This window comes from Pipistrellus kuhlii, unplaced genomic scaffold (assembly GCF_014108245.1).
Source record: "Pipistrellus kuhlii isolate mPipKuh1 unplaced genomic scaffold, mPipKuh1.p scaffold_m20_p_4, whole genome shotgun sequence".
In the NCBI taxonomy this organism is placed as follows: domain Eukaryota; kingdom Metazoa; phylum Chordata; class Mammalia; order Chiroptera; family Vespertilionidae; genus Pipistrellus; species Pipistrellus kuhlii.
The window spans coordinates 72555854-72583016 of record NW_023425540.1 but is presented as its reverse complement, the minus strand read 5'-3'; the positions used below and the strand labels follow the sequence as shown (position 1 = coordinate 72583016).

Genomic DNA, 27163 nt, shown 5'->3' with positions numbered 1-27163 from the left:
GCTCTGGTTCTGGCTGCTGCTGCTCTGGGGCCTGGCCGTTGCTGCTCCAGGCCCAGCTGCCACTGCCTTGTGCCTGGCCACTCTAGGCCTGGCCGCCGCTGTTCCAACATTCTGTCCTTTTTTTTTTTTTTTAACGCATTTATGTTGCAATGTTGGCTGGTGAGTTGAGTTCTGACTTAGTCTTTGATTTTTCAAGATCTTCTTTGTATTCTTTCTTAAGTAATTTTACTATCCTTTGCTCTCACTTGATTTCTTCACATTGAGAACTTCTTTGGTTTCTTCCTCCTTGTCCTGGGAGCTCAGCAGGTTGGCCTGTGGCACCCCTTTGTTCTCCGCGGGCTCCTGCACTGCTTCAGCCTGTTGCCAGGGTCAGCGCCGCCCAGGAAGCAGCCCCCGGCCTTGGCTTCGTTGCCCGCGCTCAGCGGTCGAAGGCTCAGGGGCACACCCCCCCCCCGCCCCCCAGGGGCCCCATCTCCCGGCTCCTTGCTGGTGCGCGGCTGGCCGGTGTCCGGCAGGGGCTCCTGCTCCTTGTCGCGTTCCTCCAGTCTGGAGCTTTTTTTTCTCCTTCCCGCTAGGGGAGTCTAGGATCAGAGTCAACAGACTGTCCTGTGCGCGCAGTGTGCGTGACTCTGGGGCTCCGCTTTTCGCCACTCCCCTGGGATTCCGCCTCACAGCCCCGTCTCCCCCTGCCCGAGCCTGGGTCCCCAGGGTCTGGCCTAGGACTGGGGTTCAGAGCAGTCTGGACTGAGGCTCAGCGCCGCCGGAGGCTTTGTTTCTTCACGCTAGGGTAATCCAGCATCAGAGTCAACATTCAGTCCTCTGCGCACAATGTGCGTGCGACTCCGGGGGCCCTGCTTTTCGCTGCTCCCCTGGGATTTCGCCTCACAGCCCCATTTCCCCCTGCCGGAGCCTGGGTCCCCAGGGTCTGGCCCATAACTGGGGCTCAGCACTGCCGGTTCGAGGGTTCAGCCCAGGCTGGGGGTTTTATTTCCTTCCTGCTAGAGAACGCCAGGCAGCACCCAGCCCTCTCCTCCTCTCCGGCTGCCACCTCTCCGCGCGCGCGTCCGTGCGAGCACGCGTTTGTGCTGGCGCGCAGCATGTCTCCGTACCTTAGGCTTTTTTTCAGCTCCTCTGATTTTCCTTCTGGTTTTCTCTTTCCTTCTTGTTGTAGAATTTTCAGTCAGTCGACTACCTGTAGCTCTGGGCGATGTCCACTCTACATTTTAGTTGTATTCCATTGAAATTGTTGTGTGCTGCTGCGGTTATGTGTCTACCCGTGCAGCCATCTTGGATCCTCTCCCCCTTTAATATATTTTTAAATTGATTTTAGAGAGAGAGGAATGGAGAGGGAAAGAAAAGGGAGATTGTGAGAGAGAAACATCCATGTGTGCCTCCTGCACACACCCCGGCCAGAGATTGAACCTGCAACCTGGGCATATGCCCTGACGGAATCAAACTGGTAACATTTCTATGCATAGGATGACACTCAACCTACTGAACCATACCAGCTATGGCTACTGGGTTTTCTTACAGAATCGAAATTCCTTGTAATAGAGTCTGTCATTTCTCCATTGGTTTTTATCATACACATAATTCCTATGGGTTTTCTGTTTCTATATTTCCTTATTCTTATACTTCGATCTATCTGTCTGAGTATGTACACTATCAGACTGTTTTAATTATTGAAGTTTTATACTTGTTTTAATATCTGGTAGTGCCAAGCACTTCTCTGCCCCTTCCCATCCCTTCTATTTTTTGTTTTTCTGGCTCTTATTTCAGATGTATTTATTTCTTTTGGGTAACAGTTTTATTGTGATAAAATACACATTCCATACAGTTCACCCATTTAAAGTATTTTAGTGTATTTTTAGTATATTCACAGAGTTGTGCAAACCATCACCACATTCAATTTTATACCATTTTCATCGTCCCCCACAAAAACCCATACCTGCCCAGCCAGTGTGGCTCAGTGGTTGAGCGTTGACCTAGGAGGTCACAGTTGGATACTCATGCCCAGGTTATGGGCTTGATCCCCAATGTGGAGCATACAGGAGGCAGGCAATCAATGATTCTCACTCATCATTGATGTTTCTATCTCTCTCCCCCTTTCTCCTTTCCTCTCCGAAATTAATAAAAATATTAAAAAATAAAATTACATGCACTCAAAGGATGAGACTTAATACAATTAGTAATTCTTACTGTTTCATTAAGGTCATTCTTAAGTGAAACTAACATTTCTTTTCTGCAATTGCATGAGTGTACAGAGTGTAATGACTGCTAGATCCCTTTGCCACCACTGTCTGGAATCTTACAAGGTTTATTTCTAAGTACTTTATATGTTTTGATGTTATCATAAATATTTAGCTACTATTTATATCCTGTTTGGTTCCCTTAACCTGATATCATAAGCATTTTTTACTTTATTTGGTAGTTTTTATAGTGATTATTTTAAAATACTTTTTTAAATGATTTGTAGAAAATTCAGGAAATGTAAAAAGCATGAGAACACTTGCCGAAACCGGTTTGGCTCAGTGGATAGAGCATCAGCCTGGGGACTGAAAGGTCCTAGGTCGATTCCGGTCAAGGTCATGTACCTTGGTTGTGGGCACATCCCCAGTAGGGGGTGTGCAAGAGGCAGCTGATCAATGATTCTCTCTCATTGATGTTTCTAAGTCTCTATCCCTTTCTCTTCCTCTCTGTGAGAAATCAATAAAATATATTTAAAAAAACACAAAAAAAACACATGAGAACACTTTAAGCCAATTGTAACCCATATGTTTTATTTTGTCCTTTTTACCTGGATCAGTTGGGGCTAGGTGCAAAAACCAGAGACCACTGTAGGGGTTGGGCTCTGGATACCACTGCAGAGAAACCTCATGACTGTGCCTCATTCCACCTTCCAGACCTCAAAAAGCCCATCCTGTTGGCTGAGCCTAGTTTGCTGCATCCCTGGTTGCAGGAAATCTGGGAGTAGAGATGGGGCTTTTTTCAGAAGCTGCTGTAGAAGACACAGCAGGAGGGTGGGAGGAAGAGTATGTGACCCAGTCCATATGGTACTTTTCCCTGTTGTCTACATTTCCATAAGTATGTGTTACTTTTATACTCATCCAGAAAACCCACCCATAATTCCCCATTTAGAGGCTCTTGGTATATTTCTTGCCAGACTTTTTCTTTCGTGTATGTATGTATATAAACAAAACATATACACACATACACATATATATGGGTGTGGATATATAACAATTGGATTATACTATACATACTGTCTAGTCATCCTTTTTTACTGAACACTGTTGTGTTTTTCTGCATGTCATTTAAAAATCTGTCCAAAGTGTGATCTTGAGTAGCTGTGAGAGATTATCTTGATGACAGAGTGAGTCAGCTGCATGGCCTTTGCCCTCATCCAGCAGAGAGCTGTGGCAGTGAGATCCTTCCTCCAGAATGACTTAGGAAGGACTTGAAGCAGCAGGAAGGAGGGTATCCTTGAGGTGCCCCACCCACCTGGCTGCCCTGTGGTCCCTGGAGTCTCTGGGGAAGCCTTTGCCCCTCCCTGACCCGAGTCTCTGGCCTTCCCCAGGGCAGGAACGTCATCGTGTTCTATGGCTCCCAGACGGGCACTGCCGAGGAGTTCGCCAACCGCTTGTCCAAGGACGCCCACCGCTACGGGATGCGGGGCATGTCAGCCGACCCCGAGGAGTACGACTTGGTGAGCTCCACCACGCGCGGCCCTTCCTCCGGCTCTTCCAGCGGCGCTAATCCACGGGCGGCATTTCTGGGTCGTGGAGATGCTGAAAGGGTTGAGTTGACAGAAGGGACAGACAGGAATGGACGTCTCCTACCATTTGTACCAACAGCCAGGTGGCCCTAGTTTTAAGAACATTAAGAACACCCGAGGAGGGTGGGGTACGGGGATAAATGGTGACGGAAGGAGACTTGACTTGTGAACCCTCGATACAATGTACAGATGATGAAAGCCCATTTAAGAATGAAAGCAGGTCAGGAGAGGAATTTTCCATCTAAACACCCCACCCTACCCCCCAAACTGACATGGCAACGGAGCCGATTGAGGGGGAATGTGGGCTCTAATCCCCTGGGGGAGCCCCTGCCCCTGCGGGCCTTCCTTGCCTCATGTCCAGATGAGGAATGTCAGACAGCCATCTTGGAACCTTTCTGCTGGGCTTTCTAGTGATGCCATAAACTCCTGTACTCGGCCAGAGCAGGAGCAGGGACAGGGCCGAGGGAAGCGAGCAGCTTGGAGAGGGACCAGGAGACCTGAAAATGGAAAGGCCCCATTTGGAGCTGCCAGGTTCCTCCCCCTCTCCCTCCCTCCCCCTCCTTTCAGCCACCACAGTACTGTCTGCAGACTCAGCCCTGACTCCAGCCTCGGCTGCCCCATCTGTCTCTGAGGCTGTGGAGGAGGCTCACCTGCTCATTCTCCTGGATTGGCTCCTTTGTCCTTGTTCTGCCCCTTGCATGGGTGCAGCTCTTCAGAAGGCAGGATACTTCAAGCAGCCCTCTTGCCTGTTTCTGGGTCAGGAGAGCTAATGACAGCAGGCCACCTGCCCCAGGGGGAAGTAGTGGACAGGGAAGGGGAAGCCAAGCCTTAGGTACCCAGGAGGGAAGGAGGCTGGCAGTGAGCCACTGGTCCTGAGAAGAATCCTCGAGGACTTGCCTTCTGGCTTCTCCCCTGGTGGGGTCATTGCTACTCATTGCTCGGCTGCTCATGCAGCTCCAACATATAACAGTGTCCTTCCCCTCAGGACACTCTCCTGAGTGCCAGGTGCTTCCTACTCCTGCCACTCCATCTCCTAAACCACGCCGCCCTCCACCCTCTCCATGCTGCCTTCCGTCTTGGGAATAGGCATCTATCTGTCTGCAGACCTGGGTTGGAGTCAGAGAACTGTTGGCTAGGGATTAGTGAGAGGGACCTGCTCCGGGGACTTTGAGAGACAGTGATGTTCTCTGTGGTGGCCTGGGCTGGTGCACAGGGAACCACCTTCTGAGTGCCAGCTGGTGCCTGGAACCCAGCCTGTTTGTGCCTGTCAGCACCCTTTCCTCTGTAAGTGTACCCCCTCCACTCGACCCTTGGACTCGCTTGTGTGCACCCCATCAGGTGCAGACCTGACCCAAGCAGGCTGAGTCATGGTTGCTGGGCCTGGGCCCTGCCCTTGTCTCTCCAGGCCGACCTGGGCAGCCTGCCAGAAATAGAGAACTCCCTGGCAGTGTTCTGTATGGCCACCTACGGCGAGGGTGACCCTACTGACAATGCTCAGGACTTCTATGACTGGCTTCAGGAGACAGATGTGGACCTCTCTGGAGTCAAGTATGCGGTGAGTCACCCCATCTTTCCTCCAATGGCTCCCTGGGCTCCCAGGTGGCAGATTGTGGTACCTCCCTCGACCTTTGACCCCTGTGTCTAAGAGGTCTCACCTCTTTCTGATCGTGGAGGGCAGGCCAAGGGGTCAGGACAGGGTGGGGGAGGCTGGCAGGTAGCTTGTGGCAGGGAACCCCAGGGAAGGCTGCTCATGGGGCAGTGGAACCCCTCTTCCACCCTGGACTCCAGCACCGAGAGAGCTGCTCCCATGTGCCCAGCCCTACTTTGCTCCAGGGGGCATTTGTTGCTGGAGATTAAAGACAAGAGGGATGTGGCGGGATGACCAAGATTTGGCTGGACAAGGAGAACCTGGGGGCGGGGGTGAATTGCCCCTGCTGGCCATCCAGGGTTGAGGCTTAGAGGCTGGTCTGCAGGTCATCAAAACAAAGCCACTTCCAGGGCCAGAGGTGGCCCACCTCACAGAGCTGCCTAGCAGCTTGGCCAGCGCCGTAGGGAAACCACCCCTGACTGCTGGCTGGGCCTCAGACCCACCCCTCTGTCCACACAGGTGTTTGGCCTTGGGAACAAGACCTATGAGCACTTCAATGCCATGGGCAAGTATGTGGATAAGCGGCTAGAGCAGCTTGGTGCCCAGCGGATCTTTGAGCTGGGGATGGGCGACGACGACGGGAAGTGAGTGCCCCAGACCCAGCCTTGCATGCTGGCCCCCCTCCCCAGTGCCTCCCACCCCAGGTGTCAGGAACCCACAGGGTTAGGGGTTGGCCGTGGCAAAGGGGAGTGCAAAGCCATGGGGTCTACTGGAACTCTGAGACACACAGGGAAGGGAGCCGCCCTCCCTCAGCCCCACACAGGCTTTCTTTGCTTTTCCCCATCCTCCGGTTGCCCAGCTCAGATGGAAGCCACCCATGGTTAGCACAGACACTTGAGACACTTCCTGATGCCATGGCTTATATCACTGGGCGGGCCAGCTTGAAATGAGCTTTTGGGGGTGCCAGGGAGTCCAACCTTTGGGGAAGTCAGCCCACTGCCACAATTGGGTGGCCTGGGGCCAGGCTCATTGCCTCCTCTCCCCAGCCTGGAGGAGGATTTCATCACGTGGCGAGAGCAGTTTTGGCCGGCTGTGTGTGAGCACTTCGGGGTGGAAGCCACGGGAGAGGAGTCCAGGTGAGAGTGTGCCTACAGATTGGGCTGGGGATGAGGGTGAGGGTGAGGGTGAGGGTGAGGGTGAGGGTGAGAGTGGGGGTGGGGGTGAGGGTGAGCGTGGGGGGAGCATGGGGATGAGGGTGAGGCTGGGGGTAGGGGCGGGGATGGGGGTAAAGGTGGGGGTGAGAGTGAGGGTGGGGGTGAGGGTGAGGGCAAGGCTGGGACTGGGACTGGGGGTAGGGGTGAGGGTGAGGGCAATTGCCTCCTGAGGGGGGGAGACCTGGCCTGGTCGGTGGTGGTGGGACTCGAGAATGAAGGCTGGTGAGAGCTTAGTCAGGTACAGGAGGGTACAAAGTCCCAGGCTACGGTGCTGGGCTTTGCCTGAAGTGATGGGCCTGCCTTCCCTTCTCCCTTAGAAGCTGCTGAACCCAGGCTGTACCAGCCCTTCCCCAGCTCTATGCTGGCTCCCTCCCACCTCTTGTGTCCAATCTGGACCCTCACGTACCATCTCCTGACAGTGTCGCTCCCTGACTCAGCCTCCCTCCTATCTTGGGACTGATCCCTGAGCCTCCTACCGGCCACCAGCTCCCAGCTTCACACTTGGTCTTCCCTTTGCAGCATTCGCCAGTATGAGCTTGTGGTTCACTCAGACATAGACATGGCCAAGGTGTACGTGGGTGAGATGGGCCGTCTGAAGAGCTACGAGAACCAGAAACCGTGAGTAGAGAGCATGGTTCGGGCCAGACCCTGTAGCTCTTGGCACACCCACCTCAGGCGCCTGGGTCAGGAGACAACGGGTAGTTTGTGTACCCCTGCAGACCCCGTCCTGAGAGTGTCCTTATCTCCACCCTTTTCCAGAAGTGGGCACGAGTGAGGATCTCCACCACCCAGGAGGGCATGAGGCCCAGAGCGGAGAGAGGGGAGGCTGCTCCATGTTTAGGGCCCTCAGGTCCCTCCCCACCCAGTGGTCCCTCAGGACAGGGCACAGCCTCTGAGAATGGCATTTGCTCAGTTTGTACATTATTTGCTGACATTTTGCTCTGTGAATATATTAGGGTGGGAGGTACATACCAGTTCCTGAACCAGAAAATAAAAGGTTCTGAGCTGAACCTTTGAGAAAGGGCACACTCCTTAAACTCTCCCTCAGCTGTCTGACCGAGTTCCTCACGTGGGCCCTTGGTTTGCCTCACACCGGGTGCTGCCCAGGAAAGTCCTGCTTGGACCACCAGGATTCAAGACCAGCAGCTCTGCTTAATCAGCCTGGCGGGAGCCCCACTCTTCCAGGAAGTTCTAACACTCCAGTGACTGTACAGAGTAAAAGTTCACTCCTGTTCCTGTGGTAGCCCAGGCACGCTGGGTGACGCAGCTCTGCTCAGTCACTCAGGGCCCCAGGCACCTTCTGCCTTGGGGAGCTACCTTCATGGGCCTAGTCCTCCTTTGCATTCAACTCACCAATGGGTTTGGAGTATGGAGGGTCTCAGTTTCCATAACTGTAAATAGAGACTTTGATAACCAAGCTCCACCTCCTTTGTGGAGTTGTCAGGAGACAACTGGAATCGGGCTGGGAAAGCCCTTTACATACTTGGAGAGGTTTTCTCTGGCCCTTGGTGCCAGCTCTGAGTTCTGTGAAACCAGAAGGGTCCCTTTGGGGCAGGGAGACTCAGATTGAAGACCTGGCCAATCACTGAGCTGCTCTCTTCCCCACCCAGCCCCTTTGATGCCAAGAATCCATTCTTGGCTGTTGTTACCACCAACCGGAAGCTGAACCAGGGAACTGAGCGACACCTCATGCACCTGGAATTAGACATCACAGATTCCAAAATCAGGTACCAGCTACTGCCACTCCCTCTCCCACACCTCAAGGGGCCTCCTGATTTGGCTACAGAGGCCTTCCACCTTCCTCCTGAGCCTCACGTCTCTCTCCCCCAGGTATGAATCGGGTGACCATGTGGCTGTTTACCCAGCTAATGACTCTGCCCTGGTCAACCAGATCGGCGAGATCCTGGGTGCTGACCTGGATGTTGTCATGTCCCTCAACAATCTTGATGGTGAGATCTGGAATCAAGGCCACTCCCCTTGCCTGCCTGGGCCTGAGGTGGTGGACAGGAATAAGTCCCTTGGCAAGGCCCGTAGGTTGAGCTGCTTAGGCCTGAAGCCCCAGTACCCAGTTATCAATTCTGTAGCAAACTTAGGGGGCAGGGAGCAAAAGTAGCTATGGGGTCTAGTCCTCTACCTTGGGGTTCCCTCCATCCCCTCACCGGCATAGCCCTAGGAAGGAGGGAGTGAGGGCAGCTGGGAGGGAGAGAAGGGAGGCCTAAAGAGGGGACCTTTTAGGGCCCTGGTCCCTAGGCCTGGCTCCACCATTACTGAGGGCTGCCCTCTCCCTGTTCCAGAGCCTGCATCTTCTCACCTGCAAATTTGGGGATCAGAGTCAGCAACGCTAACAGCCCTCCAGGTCCATGTAGGGTGCTCAGAGTGCAAGAGGCACTAAATATAGTATAGGATTTTCCCCAAGGTTTCAAAGGACTACCTCTGGCCTCTTGCTCTGACCTCTTGGTACCCCCGCTGACCATCCACCTGGGGCCCAGCTCTACCTGGTGCTGCCCCACTCACTCTCGTCCTCGTCTCCTAGCCTGGCTGCTCCTTCTCTCCAGGAAAGGAGGCTGATTTATGTTATAATTAGTTACACCGGTGTGGGGGCACAGTGGACACACACTGGGTCTGTCTCTCTCGTTCCGTGGGGATGTCATGTCCTTGTACCTTCGGAGGTGGCACCTTGCTGGGGAGGGTGTGGTGTGCTCACTCTTCCCCCAGGAGAATCTGAACCCTTGCTGGGGGACCTTCACTGCTGAGGACTGCTCAGAAAGAGGTGCGGAGGCTCACAACTCCCCACAGCAGATGTGTGGCTTTAGGAAAGGTGCCCTCACACAGCGTTTCCTGCAGTGTGGAGCCTGAGCCTTGTTTCTGGGCTCATACAGAGGGCTCTGGGGTGCTGGGAACACCTGGTTTTGGGTGTGTGTGTTGTTGTTTTTTCTTAATCTGGGTGCCAGATAACAAGGATGTTGTGAAAATTAATTACGCTACACACACATAACTCGTGTGGTTCATGAAGGCTATACTGCAGTAAGTTCAAGCCCTTCCAAAAATAGAACCAAACCCTAATGCTGAGCCCTTCCTGGGCCAGGCCCTCTGTGTCCTCGGCAGAGACTCATCTGGCCCCACAGTCACGTCTCTAAGAGGGGGAGATGCTTCTTTTTTTTCTTTCTTTTTTTTTTTTTAATATATATTTTATTGATTTTTTTTTTTGCCTCCCTCCCCAGAGTGGGAGATGCTTCTTGGCAGCTCCCAGGCTGGCCCTGCTCTCGTCTGGAGGGAGGTCAGTAAAGCTGGCCTGTTGACTGGTGGCAGAGAAGGCTGCAGCCAGGCTGGCAATGGGGCCTGCACTAGTGGCTGCACGTGGAGCTCAGCTGTGTGCCGTGTAGACCTCCAGCTGTACCCAAGCATACACACTGGCCTGGAGGGGCCCTGCCATCACAGCTGAAAGCCGCAGTGTTGGCATCTCAGTCACAGCCTGGGACTCCACAGTAGACTGGGCTCAGCCCGCAGGCAGGCACACATTGGTGGCCCTGCCTCTGCAGCCCTCTCTGAGCCGCTTAGGAACAGGCTCTCCTGGAGTGCAAGGTCCTGCCTCTGAGGACTGCCTGTCTGGCCTGAAGGGTGGGGCTGAAAACCTGAGGCTCAGCCCCAGGGCCAGCAAAGAGCTGGCCCCGCTTCCAGTGCCGGCTGGGCCACCTGCTTCCTGCAGAACAGCCTTCAGCTTCCCCCACCCCGACCCCATGGCACCCCTTCACACCAAATCCCCTTCTCTGTCCCTGCAGAGGAGTCCAACAAGAAGCATCCATTCCCCTGCCCAACCTCCTACCGCACAGCCCTCACCTACTACCTGGACATCACCAACCCGCCACGCACCAACGTGCTCTACGAGCTGGCCCAGTACGCCTCGGAGCCCTCGGAGCAGGAACACCTGCGCAAGATGGCCTCCTCCTCGGGCGAGGGCAAGGCAAGTGCTGCTTCTACCCCCAGCACCCAAACCGCCACCACCTCAGCCCTGGCTGCAGCTCCACCAAGCCACTCTCCAAGGGGTTTGGGTCCCAATTCAGCCGTGTCTTCTGGAACCACTGTGTCCCCTCACCCGTGGCTCACCCAAAGTTCCGTCTTCCCCAGGAGCTGTACCTGAGCTGGGTGGTGGAGGCTCGGAGGCACATCCTGGCCATCCTGCAGGACTACCCATCCCTGCGGCCCCCCATCGACCACCTGTGTGAGCTGCTGCCTCGGCTGCAGGCCCGCTACTACTCCATCGCTTCTTCCTCCAAGGTGGGGAAAGGCTGGCAACTTACAGAAAGCACAGCACTGGCTTCTCTGAGGGCATGGGAGCCCTGAGCGCAGCTCCAGCTCCGACCCAAGCTCCTGTGCTCACTGGGCGAATTCCCAGTAGGCTGGCTGTAAGATTGCACTGCTCCCAGCCCTGGTGGCAAGAGCCAGTCAGGAAAGCTCCTGGAAAGGGGCTTTTGGGTTTGGGCACCAAGAAGGGATGGAGAAGCCTTAAGACCGCTCCGGTGACAGGGCTGGTGGAGGATGGGGCCTCGGGCACCACTGTTGATCTCACTCCTGCCCTCCGCCAGGTCCATTCCAACTCTGTGCACATCTGTGCTGTGGTTGTGGAATATGAAACCAAATCCGGCCGGATCAACAGGGGTGTGGCCACCAGCTGGCTTCGGGCCAAGGAGCCCGCAGGGGAGAACGGCCGCAAGGCCCTGGTGCCCATGTTTGTGCGCAAGTCCCAGTTCCGCCTGCCCTTCAAGGCCACCACACCTGTCATCATGATAGGCCCTGGCACTGGGGTGGCCCCCTTCATAGGCTTCATTCAGGAGCGGGCCTGGCTGAAGCAGCAGGGTGAGTATGTGGGCCCAGGGGGATGGGAGGGGAGTGGGGCGGGCAGGGATGGGACAGATTCCATGCCCACCCTGGGCACTCTCCCCTCCAGGTAAAGAGGTGGGTGAGACGCTGCTCTACTATGGCTGCCGCCGCTCTGACGAGGACTACCTGTACCGGGAAGAGCTGGCCCAGTTCCACAAGGAGGGCTCCCTCACCCAGCTCAATGTGGCCTTCTCCCGGGAGCAGCCCCACAAGGTGAGGAAGGGGCCGGTGGCTCTGGCGGGGTGGAGGGCTGTGAGACTGGCCTCCTCACGGGCACCACCCTCTGCCCACAGGTATATGTCCAGCACTTACTAAAGAGGGACAAGGAGCACCTGTGGAAGCTGATCCATGATGGGGGCGCCCACATCTACGTCTGTGGGTGAGTGAGGGTAGAGGAGTGGGAAGACTGAGGCTCTGTCCGCCCACAGGGACACTCCTTGCCCAGCCCCCAATGCCACCTTCCTCCCCACAGGGATGCTCGGAACATGGCGAGGGATGTGCAGAACACCTTCTACGACATCGTGTCTGAGCTGGGGTCCATGGAGCACGCCCAGGCCGTGGACTACATCAAGAAACTGATGACCAAGGGCCGCTACTCCCTGGACGTGTGGAGCTAAGAGCCTGCTCTGCCCTCACGCCCTGTAGACTTGGCTTCCCATATAATCACTTTCCTCCCCTTCTGCAGCTTCCCGGATGGGCTCTGCTGGGCCGTGTCCCAGGACGCAAACTCCGTGACAAAGACTGCTCTGAGCCCAAGCTGTGCCTCTGAGGCCCCTGCCGAAGGGCCATGGCCCAGGGTGACCAGGTCCTCACTCTGTGAACACCTCAGGCCTCCAGGGGCTGTGCAGAAGGGGCTCTTCTCTCAGCTGTGCAGGGGCTTGGCCCCTCCATGTGATTTTCAATGAATGTAAATAATTTTAAATAACCTCTGGCCCTTGGAATAAAGTTGTTTTCTGTATTTGCCTGATGTTCCTCAAACAGATCTGGGGCCTCCACCTGGGTCTACTTAATTGAGACACCAGAGAGACCAACTCAGTCCTAAGAACCCGTGCTGAGGCAGCACAGGGCCGCCAGGAGACCACACACCGCGCACCACCTCCGTGCCTCTTCCTTTATTAAGGCCACTGGCCCCCAGCTTGCCGCAGGCTGGGACACAGGCCCAGATTTTCTCCAGCACAGCCTTTGGGGCCCACAGAGCCCACAAAACCCAGAAAGAGCAGAAAGACCTTCTGGACGAGGGAGTCCCGCCTCCTAAAACAATACATGGGGTACAGAAGCCCCTTCCGGGCCAGTGGGCAGAAAGAAGACCCAGCCTCAATCCTTCTTGCTCCTGTGCCGCTGACTGTGGAATTTCTGGTGCACAACCCGCAAGGTGGTAAAGAAATTGCCAAGGAAGAGGATGAGGAAGGGGAGGCCGCACATGAGCACCTGGGAGAGGAATCGGGATTAGGACAGAGGCCGAACCACAGTCCTCCCAGCGTGCTTCTCGGGGTCCCTGGCTCACCTGCCACTCCTTGCACTCAGGATCCCGGGCCAAGCTGAACAACGTCACCGCGTTAAAGAGCTGCCAGAACTGGGAAGGAGGGGGGTTTCACATAGAACACAGTCCCTGTTCCAGCCAGAGCAGGGGCTGGACAGCCAGGGGGAAAGGGACACGGGTTCAACTTACATGTCCAAAGAAAAGAAAGGGCAGCAGGAAGGTGAGGCCGCGCCACATCCAGGACTGGAAGCCCTCTGTGAGGGAGAAGGGGAGGGCATAGAATAACCAGTGACAGACACGGTCACTCAGACCCAGGTGGAGAGCTTCCTGCCGACTCACCCACAGTGAGGTCCATGGTGTGCCTCTCGCCCAGAGCCCGAAGGCGGTACAGGCAGCCGCTCTGATAGTAATACTGCAGGAACTGCACGAAGCCTGAGGGTGGAGGGCATCAGGACTGAGCTGGAGCCCAAGTCCCTTCCCCGCCCCTCTCTCTGGGCAAGTCCTGAGCTGAGCAAGGACCTGAGACACTCACTCTGGTACATGGAGAAGGACAGGAATTGGTTCCGGAACTTCTGATACATGAGGCCATCGGGCCTAAGGCAGAGAGCAGAGGGAAGGGGGAGAGCTTGGGGAAGCCGAGTCTTCCTGTCCTGGCTCCCCACTTCCCCCACTGCCAAGGCCCCGAGAGCCAAGCTGGGCCACTCACCATGTCAGCATGACTCCCGACAGGAACGTGGACACGTAATGATGGAAAACCCACCAGCCTTTGATCCTGTATCAGGAAGCTGCTGTCACTTCTGTAACCCTTAGCCCCCAGGATTGGTGCTCGGGGACAGGGAGCTGTCTGAGGTGGGAAGAAACCAACACCCCAGCCCAGGTCCTGCTTCTCAGAGGGCCATGGCGCCGCCACTCCACTTTCTAGGGTAGCTCCAATGCCCCCTCCTCCCCCGCGCCCACCTCCCAGGAGCTGGGTCAGGCCCTTGCCCACCTAGAGCCATTGTTGATGAGGATGCTCTCTCGGATGGTCAGTGTGCAGTAATACCAGACCAGCAGGAAGTTGAAGGCAGCGTCTGTTACCCTGCAGAGGGAACACAGGGTTGGTGCAGAAGCCGGGAGCAAACAAAATCTGGCCCCAAGCAGTAGGATACCCACCTGGAGTTGAGGAGGAAGCGACAAGTGAAGGAGATGAGGATGAGGATGATGGTGAGGTAGAGCTTGAACTTCTCGTACTCATCTTTGTAGGCAAACCTGGAGGGGGGGGGGGCACACACAACACACACACATGGGACAGGCTGGGATGCTCGTAGGACCCACCCTCACCTCTGCCTGAGAAGGGAGGCACCTGCATGCATGGCCTGGGCCAGCATGAGGGAGTAGCCCCTAAACCCCAAGGCTTGGCCAGGGCAGTTGGAGCAGTGGGAAGACCCCAGAAGGGTAGAGAGCCGGACTGAGAACCAACCCACAATAACCAATTACTTAGCCTGCTTGCTCAGGAGTGTCACGTTGACGTTGCCCAGAACCAGGCTCAGGTACAACCTAGGAAAGGGGGGGATGGGGTAAGAAGAGGCCCCAGGTGAAGGCAGCCAAAAAGCTGAGCCTTGGAGTGTGCCAGACCAATAGCTGGATCACTACCCATGGACTTGATTTAGGACTCTGACCTTGGGATGCTGCAGACGGGAAACACTGAAGTGCAGCCTCTGTTTCTGCCTACTCCTAAATCCTGCTTCAGGCACAACTTCCCCTCCCTCCTTTGTCATTATCACCTACCCTCCCCCAGCGCCCCCCACCGTGGGTCCTCAAGAGCAGCCTGGCTCTTCCACCCCATGAAAGCCTTGCCCACATCTCAGATCGCTCCTGTGGGTCTGGGCAGTGGACTCCATGTCTGGGTGCAGGATTCCCATCTGGCACTTACCCTACAGTTCCTGCTACTTTCAAGAACCTGCAGCCCCAAGTCCACTGCAGCAACCCACTCACCCCCAATCCAGGACCTCCTCCCAACCAAGAGTGGCTCCTCAGCAACACTGGTTATAACTCTGATCAGAGTGCCCAGCCACCCAGCCCTTTCACCACGTGGACCCTCCCCACCCAGAGGTTCCCAGGCACTGTTGACCCTGCTCCTCTTTCCTGAGCCAGCTAAGTCCCCAAGCCCTCCTTCACATGTCAACCACTTTCTTGCCAACTTGTAACTCCCAGTTCCTGGCACTATCATCACACCCATCAGCTAAGCTTGTCTTGTCCTTTTCTGCCAGGGAAACCTCAAGACTCTCCCAGAGTCACAGTCATGTACTGAGCAGCTATACCCACACACGGGCTCTTCACACTCAAGCCTATGGGTGGGCTCAGAGTGGTTAAGGGACTTGCCCAAGGCTGTGAAGAAATTAAGGGGCAGAGTGGGCACTTAGACAAGGCTGCCTCTCAGGACCACCACTGGCTCCCCATCCCATCCTTCCCCCTTCCTGGCACCTGACACCTCTCCTGCCTGCACTGTCACACTTCTCTCTGCACCTCTTCTCATCCCCAAACAACAGGGGCCCGTGTCCAGCCCCCTCCATCTTCCCAAGAGTTTTCCTCCATCACTTGGTGTTCCCTTTCTGGGTGTCTCCCTCTGCTCGCCCACCTTCAGCAGGTAGGTATACTCATTTGTCCTATGTTCAAAGTTACACATACGCTCAAGCAAAAGCCACACCCCAGCCCCAACCCTCACACTAAGTCCTAGGTACTAGTTCCTCTTTCCATTCACAGCCAAGCTTCCAAAGTGTAACCTAAACTTGGCTGTTTCCTCAGCTCTTCCGTCATTCCTAGTATCAACTTCCACCCACACCGTCCTGTGAAGTGGTTCTCTCCAAGGTCACCTGACCTCCAGGAAGTATTTCCCCTTCATTACTACATTTGCCCCCTCAGGCCATCTGATCTGAGGCTTGTCACTCCTTCTTACCTTGCCCTCTAGGACATGCTCTCCCCCAGCTATCTGGCTACCTGCCATCTCTGCTGGAATTTTTTACACTCAGCCTAGGGTTCTGCACTGTACCTACTCATCCTTCTCAGTTGTGGAAGTGCCACAACCTGTCCCTCTCCCCTGCTTACTGGGCCCAGCCTGGCTCCCCTGCGTTCTCATTAGGACCTCTCACCTCCCACTGCTATTACTGCCTTCCCGAGTTGGCCAGGCTCAACTCTACTCAGGCCTTAGCTGCTCCAGGAGGCTCTCTGACCTCCTGGGCTGGATTAGGGGCCTGCTTTACTCCCCTGTTCACTGTAGGTCCACCACAAAGCCCCCAATCTCAGTGGGCTGTCACTCAGCTGTCTCCCCTAAGATAGACTGCTCAGCCCGAGTGGGCCCAGGGAACCTCTGCTGACCAAATGACCAAGCAGAGTGAGAGTGCACTTCAGGCCTATCTGCCAGCAGCGGCTGTGAACTGAGTTTGGGGGCAGGGACTCACCCATTCTTCTTGGGCAAATAGGCTTCCATGTCGAAGAAGAGACCTTGGCGCTCCTTGATCTGGTTCTCCAGCTCTTTCGAAGCCTCCTGGACCCCCACTGGGAGGGAGAGTTTGCATCTGCAGGTGGGACCACAGAAGCCAGTCAGAGCAGGAGTATCACACTAACACCTGTGGGGCAGGAGGGCCACCACGGCTCAGAGAGGGGAGGAGCTATGCCAAAGACACTCACAGAGTCAGCACCAGCCCTCCACCTGACCAGGTGAGACATCCACACCCAAACCAAGACACCAAGACTGAGGGGCCAAGGAAGGCCCAGGGGGGGGGGGGGGGGGGGGGTTCCCCTAACTTCTTTAGGACGAGCGCCAGCTCATGGAGCTTCTTCTTCTGCCGACTGATGGAGCTGGTACAACTGTTCTGCAGTTTGATCAGCTCTTCCAGCTTCAGACGGTACAGCCGGTGGGTCTCCTGAGACCAGGATGAGAGAAGGGTCAGACTGGTTGGAGTGCCATTGAGCCAGAGCCTGCTGGGCAGGGGCTGGGGCACAGATTCCTCCAGGGCTCCTTGGGAGGGTCTCAGTAGGAAGTGAGACCTCCCTAAGCTTGCTCTCTCTCCAAGGCAGGCAAGGAGATAGGTTCTTTCTGCAAGCCCAGAAGCACCCATGGCACCCCTCTCCCAGAAACTGGCTAGTTCCCTGAAGGTTTTTTTAGTCTAAGCTCATCTACTAGCTGTTTCCACCCCTCTCTGTCCCACCCTGAGTCTGGATTCTAAGCCCACAGGTCCACCTTGTGGACCAAACAGGCTACCAGAAGCCACCCCTGGCCTTGGCCAATGCTCCTGCCTATCCAGCCACATGTGCAGGGGGGAGCTGAGAATGTGCAAGATGCCTCTGCTCTGGCACTCCCTTTATCTTCCTCCCAGGTTAAAGGTCAAGCTTCAGTCCTTGGTCTTCCTGCTGTAAGACCAGTCCCATACACCTCCCCCAGTACCTTTGGCCCAAAGCCTCCCAGAGCACTTTGCCCTGGTGGGTGAGTCTAGAGAAGCAGTAGCCTGGAGACTGGGCAAGGGGCAATGTGAGGAAGGTCAGGCAGGGGCTGAGGCCAGGACAGTGATGATCAGGCTGGGAAGCTAGGTCGGCTTTACTTGGGACTCTAGGAAGAAGCACTGATGGCAGCAGGTATGGCTGGCCAGGGGTGCAGCTTGGCTTAATGTGAGCAGGAAGGGACTGGAATCAGTCCAGGAGAGGTAAAGTCCTAATAAAAAACACAGCTTTCCTGAGTCTGAGTATTGTTTCTCTTGCCAACACGCCCCCTCAGAACCCAGCATGTTCCACCTTTGCCCACACCCAGCCCCACCTGTCCTTCTTCCTCCCTGGACTCCCCAAAGTACAGCAGAGCGGTCAACACAGCCAGAGCCAGCCAACTCCTCCGGCGGCTTCCCACTGGGCTCAAAGGGACTGCAATCCCGGCCAGGCCCGAGATGCCTGAAGGGCCTGGTGCACCCACTTCTCTGCAACAGCCACATGTCCATCCAGGCCGGGGCTTCTCTAACCACCGCCTCCCGGCCCTGCCGGACCGCCTCCGGGTGCATCCGGTGCACTCAGTCCGGAGGCGCTGCCTCAGGGGCGGGACGGCACTACTCGCGGCTCCGGTCGGGCGGCGCCCACCGCATGTTTGCTGAGTGACTGACCCAACACGGGGCCCGGCCAGCTCTGACTCAAGCGGCCATTCTTCCGTAAAAGAGCGAGGTTGGGGTCTGGGTCTCTTCCCGAGGCCCTCGCGGGAGGCCCTCGGTCCCACGGGCGCGGTGGGGTCCGCCGGGGTGTCGGCGGCCGTGCGGGCGGAGTGCGCCTCCGTCCGACACTGACATGAGGCCGAGAGGAGGGTCCAGGCGGGACCCCGGGGCCCCGGGCCTCGCCGCCCTCCGGAACGAGCCAGGGTCCCCAACTCCTGACCCCTGCTCCCCGCGGCCAGACGTACCGCGCATGACCCCCAGCCAGAGAGACATGGCTCGGGGCCAGTGGGCGCCCGCATTGCCGCTCACCTGGATGCTCTGGAAGTCCTGCTGCAGCTCCTCCCAGTCCCGCAGGCAGTCGCCCAGCGGGCCCGGGGGCGTGGGGGGCATGGCTGCCAGGCCCCGCGACAGCCGAGCGCAGGCTAGAGGACGCCGCCGCAGCACCCGGGCCGGCCGAGGTGCCTCCGCGTCCGCCGCCTCCGCCCCCGTCCGCTTCCGGGCTCGGGCCGCGGCTCCCACCAATGGGAACAGGGCCTGGCGTCCCGAACGCGCTGGCCCCGCCCCTCCCTGAGCCAATCCTGGTCCGGGGCGGGGCCTGGGCGGAGCCAAGTGCTCCCGGAGCCGTTTGCCCAGCGACTCCGGACCTGGACTAGGTCTGGGGCTGCGGCGGTCCCCTGCTGGGCTCCACTAGTTGTGCCAACCGCGTGGTGTAGCCAGCAGTGCCCCGGCCCGTCATGCTGGAAGTAATCCAAAGCCCACAGAGGTGCTTCAAAGACCTGCTTCAAAGACTTTCGTTCTTGGAAAGTTGCGCCTCAGCGAGGAGGGAATTCTGAACCTACAGCGGCCTCCTGTCTCTCTGCCTCCAGGCTCACCGCCACTGTCCCTTCACACAGCTACAGACTGCCCTACCTAAAACAAGGCCAATCCCCGCCATGTCCCTGCCAAAAACTTCCCAAAGGCTCTGCCCTGCCTACCACATGGTTCCTAACGACAGAGGCATCACTGCAGCCATCCCAGGATGTGTTCCAGCTAAGAACCTGACGAAAGCCTGCGTGGCCAGAAAAGCCCTTACCCCACTCGAGGGCTTAGGCTTGCTGGGGGTAGGTGGGACCTCCAACCTTCTGCAGAGGTGAGATGGCATTCACCTCTATGTCCCCGGGCCTGCCCAGGTGGCAGGGAATATTTGCTGAATGAACAATGGTGGACATCCTAAATTCCTCATCAGTCCCCTTGTCTGTGCCCTGCCCTGACTCCAGGCTTGTTCTTTGGGTGCTACCTGTGCTCAGAAGTGCATTCTGAAGAAAACTCCTTTTATGACCTGAGGAATTTATAGAAGTCTGGGTGTGGAAGATGAGGACTAGGAATCTCTTCTTTGTGAACACAGGTAAAAGGAAATTGGTACAAGTGTTGAAGTGAGTGGTGGGGCACGCTGGGACTGGAGATGAGACAAAAGTGTACCCTTATGCCAAGAGCCTCTCATTTGCGGAGTTTGGGCTTGCATCTTTAGGACTGGGGAATCTGTGCCCATGGGTGGGTATTGTGATACCCCTATCATCTACCACTGGCAGAGGGAACCCCTAGAGTTGCCCCCAGGCAGCCTTCAAAGGGTCCAAGTCATGGTAGGCACTTGGGGCTGCTCTGGAGTGCAGTGGGGTTGGTCCAGGATGATGGGGGGCTTATAGGGGTGGCCCAGGATGACAGGGGGATCAATCAGGGTGCTTGCTGAGTTTGAGCAGAGTAACTGCTGTGAAGCATGAACAAGGAGCTTGGAAAGAATCAATGCGGGAAGCTGACAAGAGGCTCCAGGTAGCAAAGGCCTTTTCCACACCAACCTGGTTACACATCCCAGCCCACTACCCACAAGAAGCTCCCAAGCACAGTTCTTCAGGCCACAGAGATCAGGAGAATGCAACTGTGGTATCTGTGACAAGGCCTCCGAGAACAATCGCCTCCCATTGTGATAGCTCAGCCACTAAAGCCTGGTTTGGGCGCACGCTGTTTTTGCACTTCTTGACGTATTCCCAGGACTTCTGTGAACATAAGGAGGGAAAGACTTCAGAACTGGACCTGGGCTCCTCCCACTTAGATCACAGCCAGCTCTGGAGGGACAGGCGACATTTGCCCAGGGGCTAGCAACATGGCTTAAGGGCTGGACACAAATAACAAGGGTTAGTACATTAGGGCAGTGGTCGGCAAACTCATTAGTCAACAGAGCCAAATATCAACAGTATAACGATTGAAATTTCTTTTGAGAGCCTAATTTTTTTAACTTAAACTTCTTCTAACGCCATTTCTTCAAAATAGACTCGCCCGGGCCGTGGTATTTTGTGGAAGAGCCACACTCAAGGTACCAAAGAGCCGCATGTGGCTTGCAAGCCACAGTTTGCCAACCATGGCATTAGAGCAAAGGAGTCAGAGCTGGCAAGCCCCTCTGCATCTCTGCTTCTGAATACAGAGACAGGAATCATGATGAGAATCATCAATCTGCTGCCTCCTGCACACCCCCTACTGGGGCTTGAGCCCACAACCAGGCATGTGCCCTGACTAAAAACTGAAGCGAGACCTCTTGGTTCATGGGTCAATGCTCAACGACTAAGCTACACTGACCTGGCAGTGCTCCATTCTTTAGACGGCAAGGCAAGTGCTCTCCCTGATGTTTTAGGGGTTAAAAGCCCAGATTCTTGCCCTGATCCAGGAGCTCAGATGGGTGGAGCATTGCTTAAATACCAAAAGGTTGCAGGTTCAATTCTGAGTCAGGACACATAGCTAGGTTTCAGGTTTGATTCCCAGTTGGGGTGTGTGCCAATCAATTCTCTCTCTCTGTCTCTCTGTCTGTTTCTTCTTCTCTCTAAAAATCAATAAAAACATATCCTCAGGGAGGATTTTTATTTTATTTTTATTTTTATTTTTCCCCCCTCAAAATATATTTTATTGATTTTGTACAGAGAGGAAGAGAGAGGGATAGAGAGTTAGAAACATTGATGAGAGAGTGTCATTGATCAGCTGCCTCTTGCACACCCCCCACTGGGGATATGCCCGCAACCTAGGTACATGCTCTTGACCGGAATCGAACCCGGGACCCTTCAGTCCCCAAGCCGACGCTCTATCCATTGAGCCAAACCAGTTTTGCCCAGGGAGGATTTTTAAAAAACAGCCCAGATTCTCCATCTGAGCCATCTGGCTCTTCCACTTATAGCTATAAAGCTTCAGGCAAGTTACCTAGCCTCTATATGCCTCCTGCAAAATGGGATAATAACAGGCTGTGGAGGTCACTGTGTTTTCATTACACATAAAGTACTTAAAACAACCTTTATATGGAACGACTCTGCCAATGTAAGCTATTACAATGCCTCAGGAGTTGGTTTTTGTTTTTCTCTCAAGATCTTAAGGGACAAAGCTACTCCTAGCAATTCAAAAGGAAATTGTTGCCCTAACTGGTTAGGCTCAGTGGATAGAGCATCAGCCTGCGGACTGAAGGGTCCCAGGTTTGATTCCTGACAAGGGCATGTTGTAGGAGGCAGCTGATCTGTTTCCCTCTCATCGATAGTTTCTAACTCTCTATCCCTCTCCCTTCCTCTCTATAAAAATTCAATGAAAAAGAAAATTGCTTTCTTAAAGGCTTACTAGCTCTGGGGTCCCACACAACTTTCTCCCAAAGCTTTGAAAGCCTAGGATAGGCAGGAGTGGCTCTGGTGCTAGAAACTTCCCAGCTCATTCCTTGACCCTGACTCTTATCCTTGGTGCCCTGAGAAGCTGAGCTGGGACTACAAGCCCAGGAATCAGTAGGTTACAGGAGAGTGATCTACATTCTTCTTGCCAGTTCTGTGGATTCTATCACAGCTGAGCTGACGCAGCCAAGAGCCCAGCTTCCCCAATGCACTGAGGACCATCCCCAAGACCATACAGACAACGGAAGGCAGGTATGTCTCTGCCAGATCCCAGGCAGCCGCAGAGCTGAGCTCAGGTCCACCTGTGTCAGTGATCCAGGGTGCTTGATTGGTAGCAGGAGAAGCTAACGGCTACACAGGACTCACTGAGTCTGGAGGGGACATAGCAAGGTCATAGCAACAGTGCTTCCGCCCATAGTTCCAGGAGCTGTGCTTTTCTGGCCAAGAGTTATCTAGATGGCATCTCTGCAGAGTGTCCCATAACAAGACTTCCCTACAGATGAGATGAAAATTGCTGCTCCAGGAAGGGAGCACCAGAGTGTCTCCTGAGACCAGAACTGTCTGAGTCTCAGGTGCCCAAATGCCTATCTACCCACTAACCAGAACAACTGTGCCAGCTATCCCTTACCCTCATTGCTGGAGCTGAGCATCTCTCTGCAGTAAAGAACAGGTACAGGCCTGCATGTGCCACATTGCTGTGGGGCCTGGTCCTCGCTGCTGGAGAACTTTAGAGGAGCCAAGTGGGTGAGGGGACTCCTCTCTTTGCTTTCACCCCACCTGGCTCTGGAACATCTGCTTTTGATGTAGTCAGAGAGAGGACTGTGATTTGCTTGTCAGGGTTAGGACGTATGTTTGTACTGTACACCCATATTCATAGCAGCTTTGACAGATGAATGGATAAATGTCAAAGCTGGAAGGCTCCAAGGATCTTCTGTGTCCAAGCTTCCCTATGAACAATGAAGACACCAGGGACTACAGCAGGGCAGGGCTTGCTGAAATTCACACACTGGCCCCATTCAAACTCCAAGGGAGTTCAAGTCCTAGAATGCCTGAGCCCCCTTCAGGTAGGTGAGCTTGGTCTGCCTTCTACCAGCTCTTTGCCTTCTCCCTACCAGCTCAAAGGGGCATTGAAGAAGTGGCCCCTCACAGGAGAGAGCCCATTGCTGGGAAGAGGGCTGGAAAGGCATCTCTACTGGCGCAACCACACAGGCCTCCTTCCCCAGAATATTAGCAATATCTCCCCGTCCCAGCACACACCAAAATAATCCACAAGCAGGCAGTGACCCCAGTGTGAGTGCACCCGACAATTCACCTTTGATGGAGTGAGAGAGCAGGCATCTTGCCTCTCACTCCAGGCCCTCAGATGTTACATTCAGACTTTTCTTTTTTTAATTGTAAAATACACATAACATAAAATTTGCCATTTTAATAATTTTTAGACATACAATTCAATGGCAATGAGTACAGTCACTATATTGTGCATATATCTCTACTTTTTCATCTTTCTTTTTTTTTTAATATATATTTTATTGATTTTTTTTTACAGAGAGGGAGGAAGAGAGAGAGTTAGAAACATCGATCAGCTGCCTCCTGCACCCCCCCTACTGGGGATGTGCCTGCAACCAAGGTACATGCCCTTGATCGGAATCGAACCTGGGACCTTTCAGTCTGCAGGCCAATGCTCTATCCACTGAGCCAAACCGGTTTTGGCTACTTTTTCTTCTTTCTAAACTAAAATTCCATGCCTATTAAACAACATCTACCATTCTGCTTTCTGGCCCTATGAATCTGACTTCTCTATTTCATATAAGTGGAATCATACAGTATTTGGTCTTCTATGATGGGCTTATTTCATTTAGGATAATGTCCTCAACTGTTGCAGCATGTCAGAGTTTTCTGCCCTTTTAAGGCTGAATAGTATTCCATTATATGAATAGACCACATTTTATTTATCTATTCATCTGTCAATAAACTCTTGGTTTGCTTCCACCTTTTGTCTATTGTGAATAATGCTGCTATGAATATGGGTGTACAGTACAAACATCTCTTTGAGTCTCTGCTTTCACTTCTTTTGAGTGTATACCCAGAAGTGGAATTGCTGGATATCCAAGACTCTTTCTGGCCTATAATTGCACCTGCAAAGAGTACACTGAGTCAATAGCCAGAACCACTGGCAATGGGCTCTGACCACGGTTATTCTTTGTCCCTTCAAGCACACTCCTGGACAAATGTGGGAGCTTGTCAGGTCCTATCCATGACCTCTGAAATCAAGTACAAGCTGTGCCAAACTAGGCTCGCCCTCCCCTTGGGATAGGCCTGCGATCTCCTAGGGCAGTGGGTAGTGGGAAAGTAATGCCCTGGAAATCGGAGCCCTCAGTTTCCACGAGGTTTGTTGTGATGGGTCCCTACTTCCTTCTCCTCTCTGGACTCTGCTCCCCTCAAGCAGAAGGGTAAAATAATTGTTGGAGTGGGTACCTGCTGAAGCCCTGCCAGCATTGCAATTCTATGACTCCAAGCAGCAACAACAGTGCACCTCTCTTGAAGAACCATGAATAAACCCTAATAGACAGACTAATGGCAGTAGGGGACATGTAGAAAGTACTGCCGGTTGCAGCCTTGCACGGTCTGAGTCCCTGGGCCTGCCCCATGTGTCCAATCTCAGATCTCCAGCACAGACAGTCGGGTCCTTGCCCTTGAATACGGTGTGCCCTGGACTTGGAGCGCCCCTTCTCCATCTCATCCCCCAGTCAGGTTCCTGAGGCAGTGCCAGTGACTGTTTCTCCCAGGTGCAGCTCAGACCCCACCTCATGGAGGAGGCTACAGTTAGAGCCTAGGCCAGGGAATGCATACCTTTAAGGTCTGCTCGTTCCGGTGCATGAGGTAGGCCAAGATGGCCGCACAGCTGCGACTGATGCCCAAGGTGGAGAATATCAGGATGACAGAGCCAAGATCAAGGTGGATATCTGCAAGAGGAAGGAAGGTTTGTGGGGGATGCCCCTTCCCTGTGGACCTGAGTTGATGTAAGATGACTAGCCCCAGTGGGTCCAGGAGTACACCATGTCCTAGGTAAGTCATATGCCATCTCTAGGCCACTGTTTCATCACCTGGCAAATGGGATTCTCAGACCTCACTGGCAATTCAAGAGAATCACACCTGGGCATTCAGCACTAGCATGCAAAGGCATTTTTCTTGGCTCTCCAGGCTTTCAGACCAGGAAGGCCTCCTTGGATGGGGATGAGAGGATTGTTCCCCCAGGACACATGGTGCTGACAGGGACAGTGCTGCTGGTGTGAAGCCTGGCTTTGCCACTCACTATTGTGGAGCGTGGGCATGTTACTCTTAGCTAGTTTCCTCATCTGGAAAATGGGATAACAGTATTTTGCTTACCTCATAAAGTTTGTGCTGTGCTTAGCCCAGTGCTGGCATGGAAATGTCAGCTGTGTGCATACCTAAAAATGACACTGAGTCTGTGTGAATCTCGCCCAGTGAGGGATGGTGAGGAAATCTAAGCTGTCATCCTAGGCTGGTTTGGTAACCTGAGAACTGAAGATAACCATTCCAGTGCTGGAACAAGACTCAGAGATGAATAAGGCCAACTGACTCATCTCATGAATAAGGGAACTGAGGCACCAAGCAGTTAAGGACTGGCCCAGGGCCACCTAGTAAGTGAGGGCTGGAGAGGGGGCCTCTGTGTGCCATAGAGCTCTGCCATCCCCTGGGACATGTGGCAAGACTGTCTCAGCTGCTATTTAAGTGATAGTTGCAACATTCTGTGAAAATAAGAGATGTTTGAGCCAAAATATCATCCTTTGCCCCCCTGTGCAACAACTCAGGCTGGGGGCTGAGTTGGTGCCAAATAGGTAGTCCTGGGGTGGGGCCTCTGACCTGACTTAACCTCACTCACTCCAAGTATCTTACTCAACTAGGGCAATCCTGAGCCTGGGGAATGACTGAAAAATCGGCTTTCAATGAGGCAAGCCACTGTTGGCACTACTGTGTGTGGTGAGAGGACAGAGGGGCACTGGGCATAAACAATGAAAATCAGAGAAGTCAGAAGCTCTGGAGCCTTCATTCCACCTCATCTTGTTAACCAGACAGAAGGGCAGGAACAAGTCACCTCTGAGTCACAAGAGCAGGTCTCCATGAACATAGGCACCTATGGTGGGACACCCCCCTCATTTCACGACAGGCCAACAGAGGCAGTGAAGCCAGGTCTACCAGTCCAGGCAAGGCCACAATATAGAGTATTCCATCCACTCTGGAGCTCTTATTTGGCCCTACTGCCCTGGAGGTAAACGCATGGCTGCGCATATTGCTGATGGCCCTGGAGAAGCACGCTTGTGTTAGGGTTGACCACACCTGGTTGGGCATGTGCTGCCCTTTCTCTCCTGAGCACTGAGAGTCCCAATCAGGAATACGCATGTGGACGAGGTGCCACAGTCCCTGTGCCCCTGGGCATAGGCCAGTTGCTGCCTTGTTGGAGAATGCTCCTTACCAATAAAGTGACAGAGGTGGCGCAGAAAGGGGGAAATGAAGGCTTCCAGGGAATCTTCTATCTGGATGTGCAGAAGCTTGTCAGCATCACCTGCAAAACTAAACAGAAGAAAAGCACAGGTAATTGGGCAGACTCACACACAGTCCCACTGTAGTGTCCTTTGTCATAGCAGCAGGACCATAGGGGAGGGATGCTGGGCTAGATCAGGAAAACGTGAGCAAGGACCTGAACTCCTCTCAGAAAAATAACACCTACCTCATAGGAGTGGAATATGGATTAAGTCAATTAATCTACATACAGCATTTAGCAATCTGCTTTGTAATAGTAAATGCTCAATAAATAGGACATTATTATTATTATTATTATTATTATTATTCAAACATGGTACTTTCCTAGAATATGCTGCAAACAATAAAATGAGGATGGGAGGAAATATTCATGATTTTGAAGAATGAGCCTGCTATGTGTTTTTTTTTAATATATATTTTATTAATTTTTTTACAGAGGGGGGGGGAGAGGGATTGAGAGTTAGAAAAATTGATGAGAGAGAAATATCAACCAGCTGCCTCCTGCACACCCCCTACTGGAGATGTGCCTGCAACCAAGTTACTTGTCCTTGACCAGAATCAAACCTGGGACCTTTCAGTCCGCAGGCCAGCACTCTATCCACTGAGCCAAAACAGTTTCAGCGAGCCTGCTATGTTAAATGAAGAAAATAAGGTAAGAGGCATAGAGAATAGCGTTTGAGATAAGGTGATCAGGGAAGGCTTTACTGAGGAGGTGACATTTGAGCAGAGGCTTAAAGGAGGTGAGAAAACAAGCCAGTCAGTTATCTGAGGAAAGAGTGTTCCAGGTATAGGAGAATGGAAGTGCAAAATCCCTGACAGACAGTATGTT

At 54.0% G+C, this 27163-nt stretch overlaps 3 protein-coding genes and 1 long non-coding RNA gene across 12 annotated transcripts in view; 2 read left to right on the top strand and 2 right to left on the bottom strand.

The window, feature by feature from the left end:
- Positions 1 to 12413, top strand: part of LOC118703300 (NADPH--cytochrome P450 reductase) — a 59581-nt gene extending 47168 nt beyond the window's left edge. For 2 of the 3 annotated variants that reach the window (XM_036410137.2, XM_036410138.2), the window contains exons 4-16: positions 3578 to 3706; positions 5181 to 5330; positions 5883 to 6007; positions 6410 to 6499; positions 7097 to 7195; positions 8188 to 8304; positions 8408 to 8526; positions 10357 to 10538; positions 10703 to 10852; positions 11161 to 11431; positions 11523 to 11668; positions 11749 to 11834; positions 11928 to 12413. In XM_036410137.2, the coding sequence (XP_036266030.2) occupies positions 3578 to 3706; positions 5181 to 5330; positions 5883 to 6007; positions 6410 to 6499; positions 7097 to 7195; positions 8188 to 8304; positions 8408 to 8526; positions 10357 to 10538; positions 10703 to 10852; positions 11161 to 11431; positions 11523 to 11668; positions 11749 to 11834; positions 11928 to 12072 (1809 nt within the window). In that variant the 3' untranslated portion in view covers positions 12073 to 12413. The remainder of the gene's footprint in view (positions 1 to 3577; positions 3707 to 5180; positions 5331 to 5882; positions 6008 to 6409; positions 6500 to 7096; positions 7196 to 8187; positions 8305 to 8407; positions 8527 to 10356; positions 10539 to 10702; positions 10853 to 11160; positions 11432 to 11522; positions 11669 to 11748; positions 11835 to 11927) is intronic. The other variant, XM_045571167.1, reaches the window with a different exon arrangement.
- Positions 12414 to 12559: 146 nt separating this feature from the next.
- TMEM120A (transmembrane protein 120A) lies at positions 12560 to 18589 on the bottom strand. Its single transcript, XM_036410143.2, has 12 exons — positions 18413 to 18589; positions 16719 to 16837; positions 16373 to 16489; positions 14412 to 14471; positions 14088 to 14183; positions 13924 to 14013; positions 13642 to 13707; positions 13468 to 13529; positions 13275 to 13367; positions 13125 to 13189; positions 12960 to 13028; positions 12560 to 12883 (listed from the first exon to the last, which is right to left on the bottom strand). The coding sequence occupies exons 1-12, from the start codon at positions 18491 to 18493 to the stop codon at positions 12770 to 12772; spliced, it is 1032 nt and encodes a 343-aa protein (XP_036266036.1). The 5' UTR covers positions 18494 to 18589; the 3' UTR covers positions 12560 to 12769.
- LOC118703306 lies at positions 16831 to 20571 on the top strand. The gene is made up of 3 exons (XR_006739656.1): positions 16831 to 17546; positions 18970 to 20288; positions 20508 to 20571. It is a non-coding gene; the product is annotated as an uncharacterized LOC118703306 (long non-coding RNA).
- Positions 19905 to 27163, bottom strand: part of STYXL1 (serine/threonine/tyrosine interacting like 1) — a 55167-nt gene continuing 47908 nt past the window's right edge. For all 7 annotated transcript variants that reach the window (XM_045571169.1, XM_045571175.1, XM_045571174.1 and 4 more), the window contains 3 exons: positions 26267 to 26364; positions 24622 to 24734; positions 19905 to 20133 (listed from right to left, as the gene is read on the bottom strand). In XM_045571169.1, the coding sequence (XP_045427125.1) occupies positions 20002 to 20133; positions 24622 to 24734; positions 26267 to 26364 (343 nt within the window). In that variant the 3' untranslated portion in view covers positions 19905 to 20001. The remainder of the gene's footprint in view (positions 20134 to 24621; positions 24735 to 26266; positions 26365 to 27163) is intronic.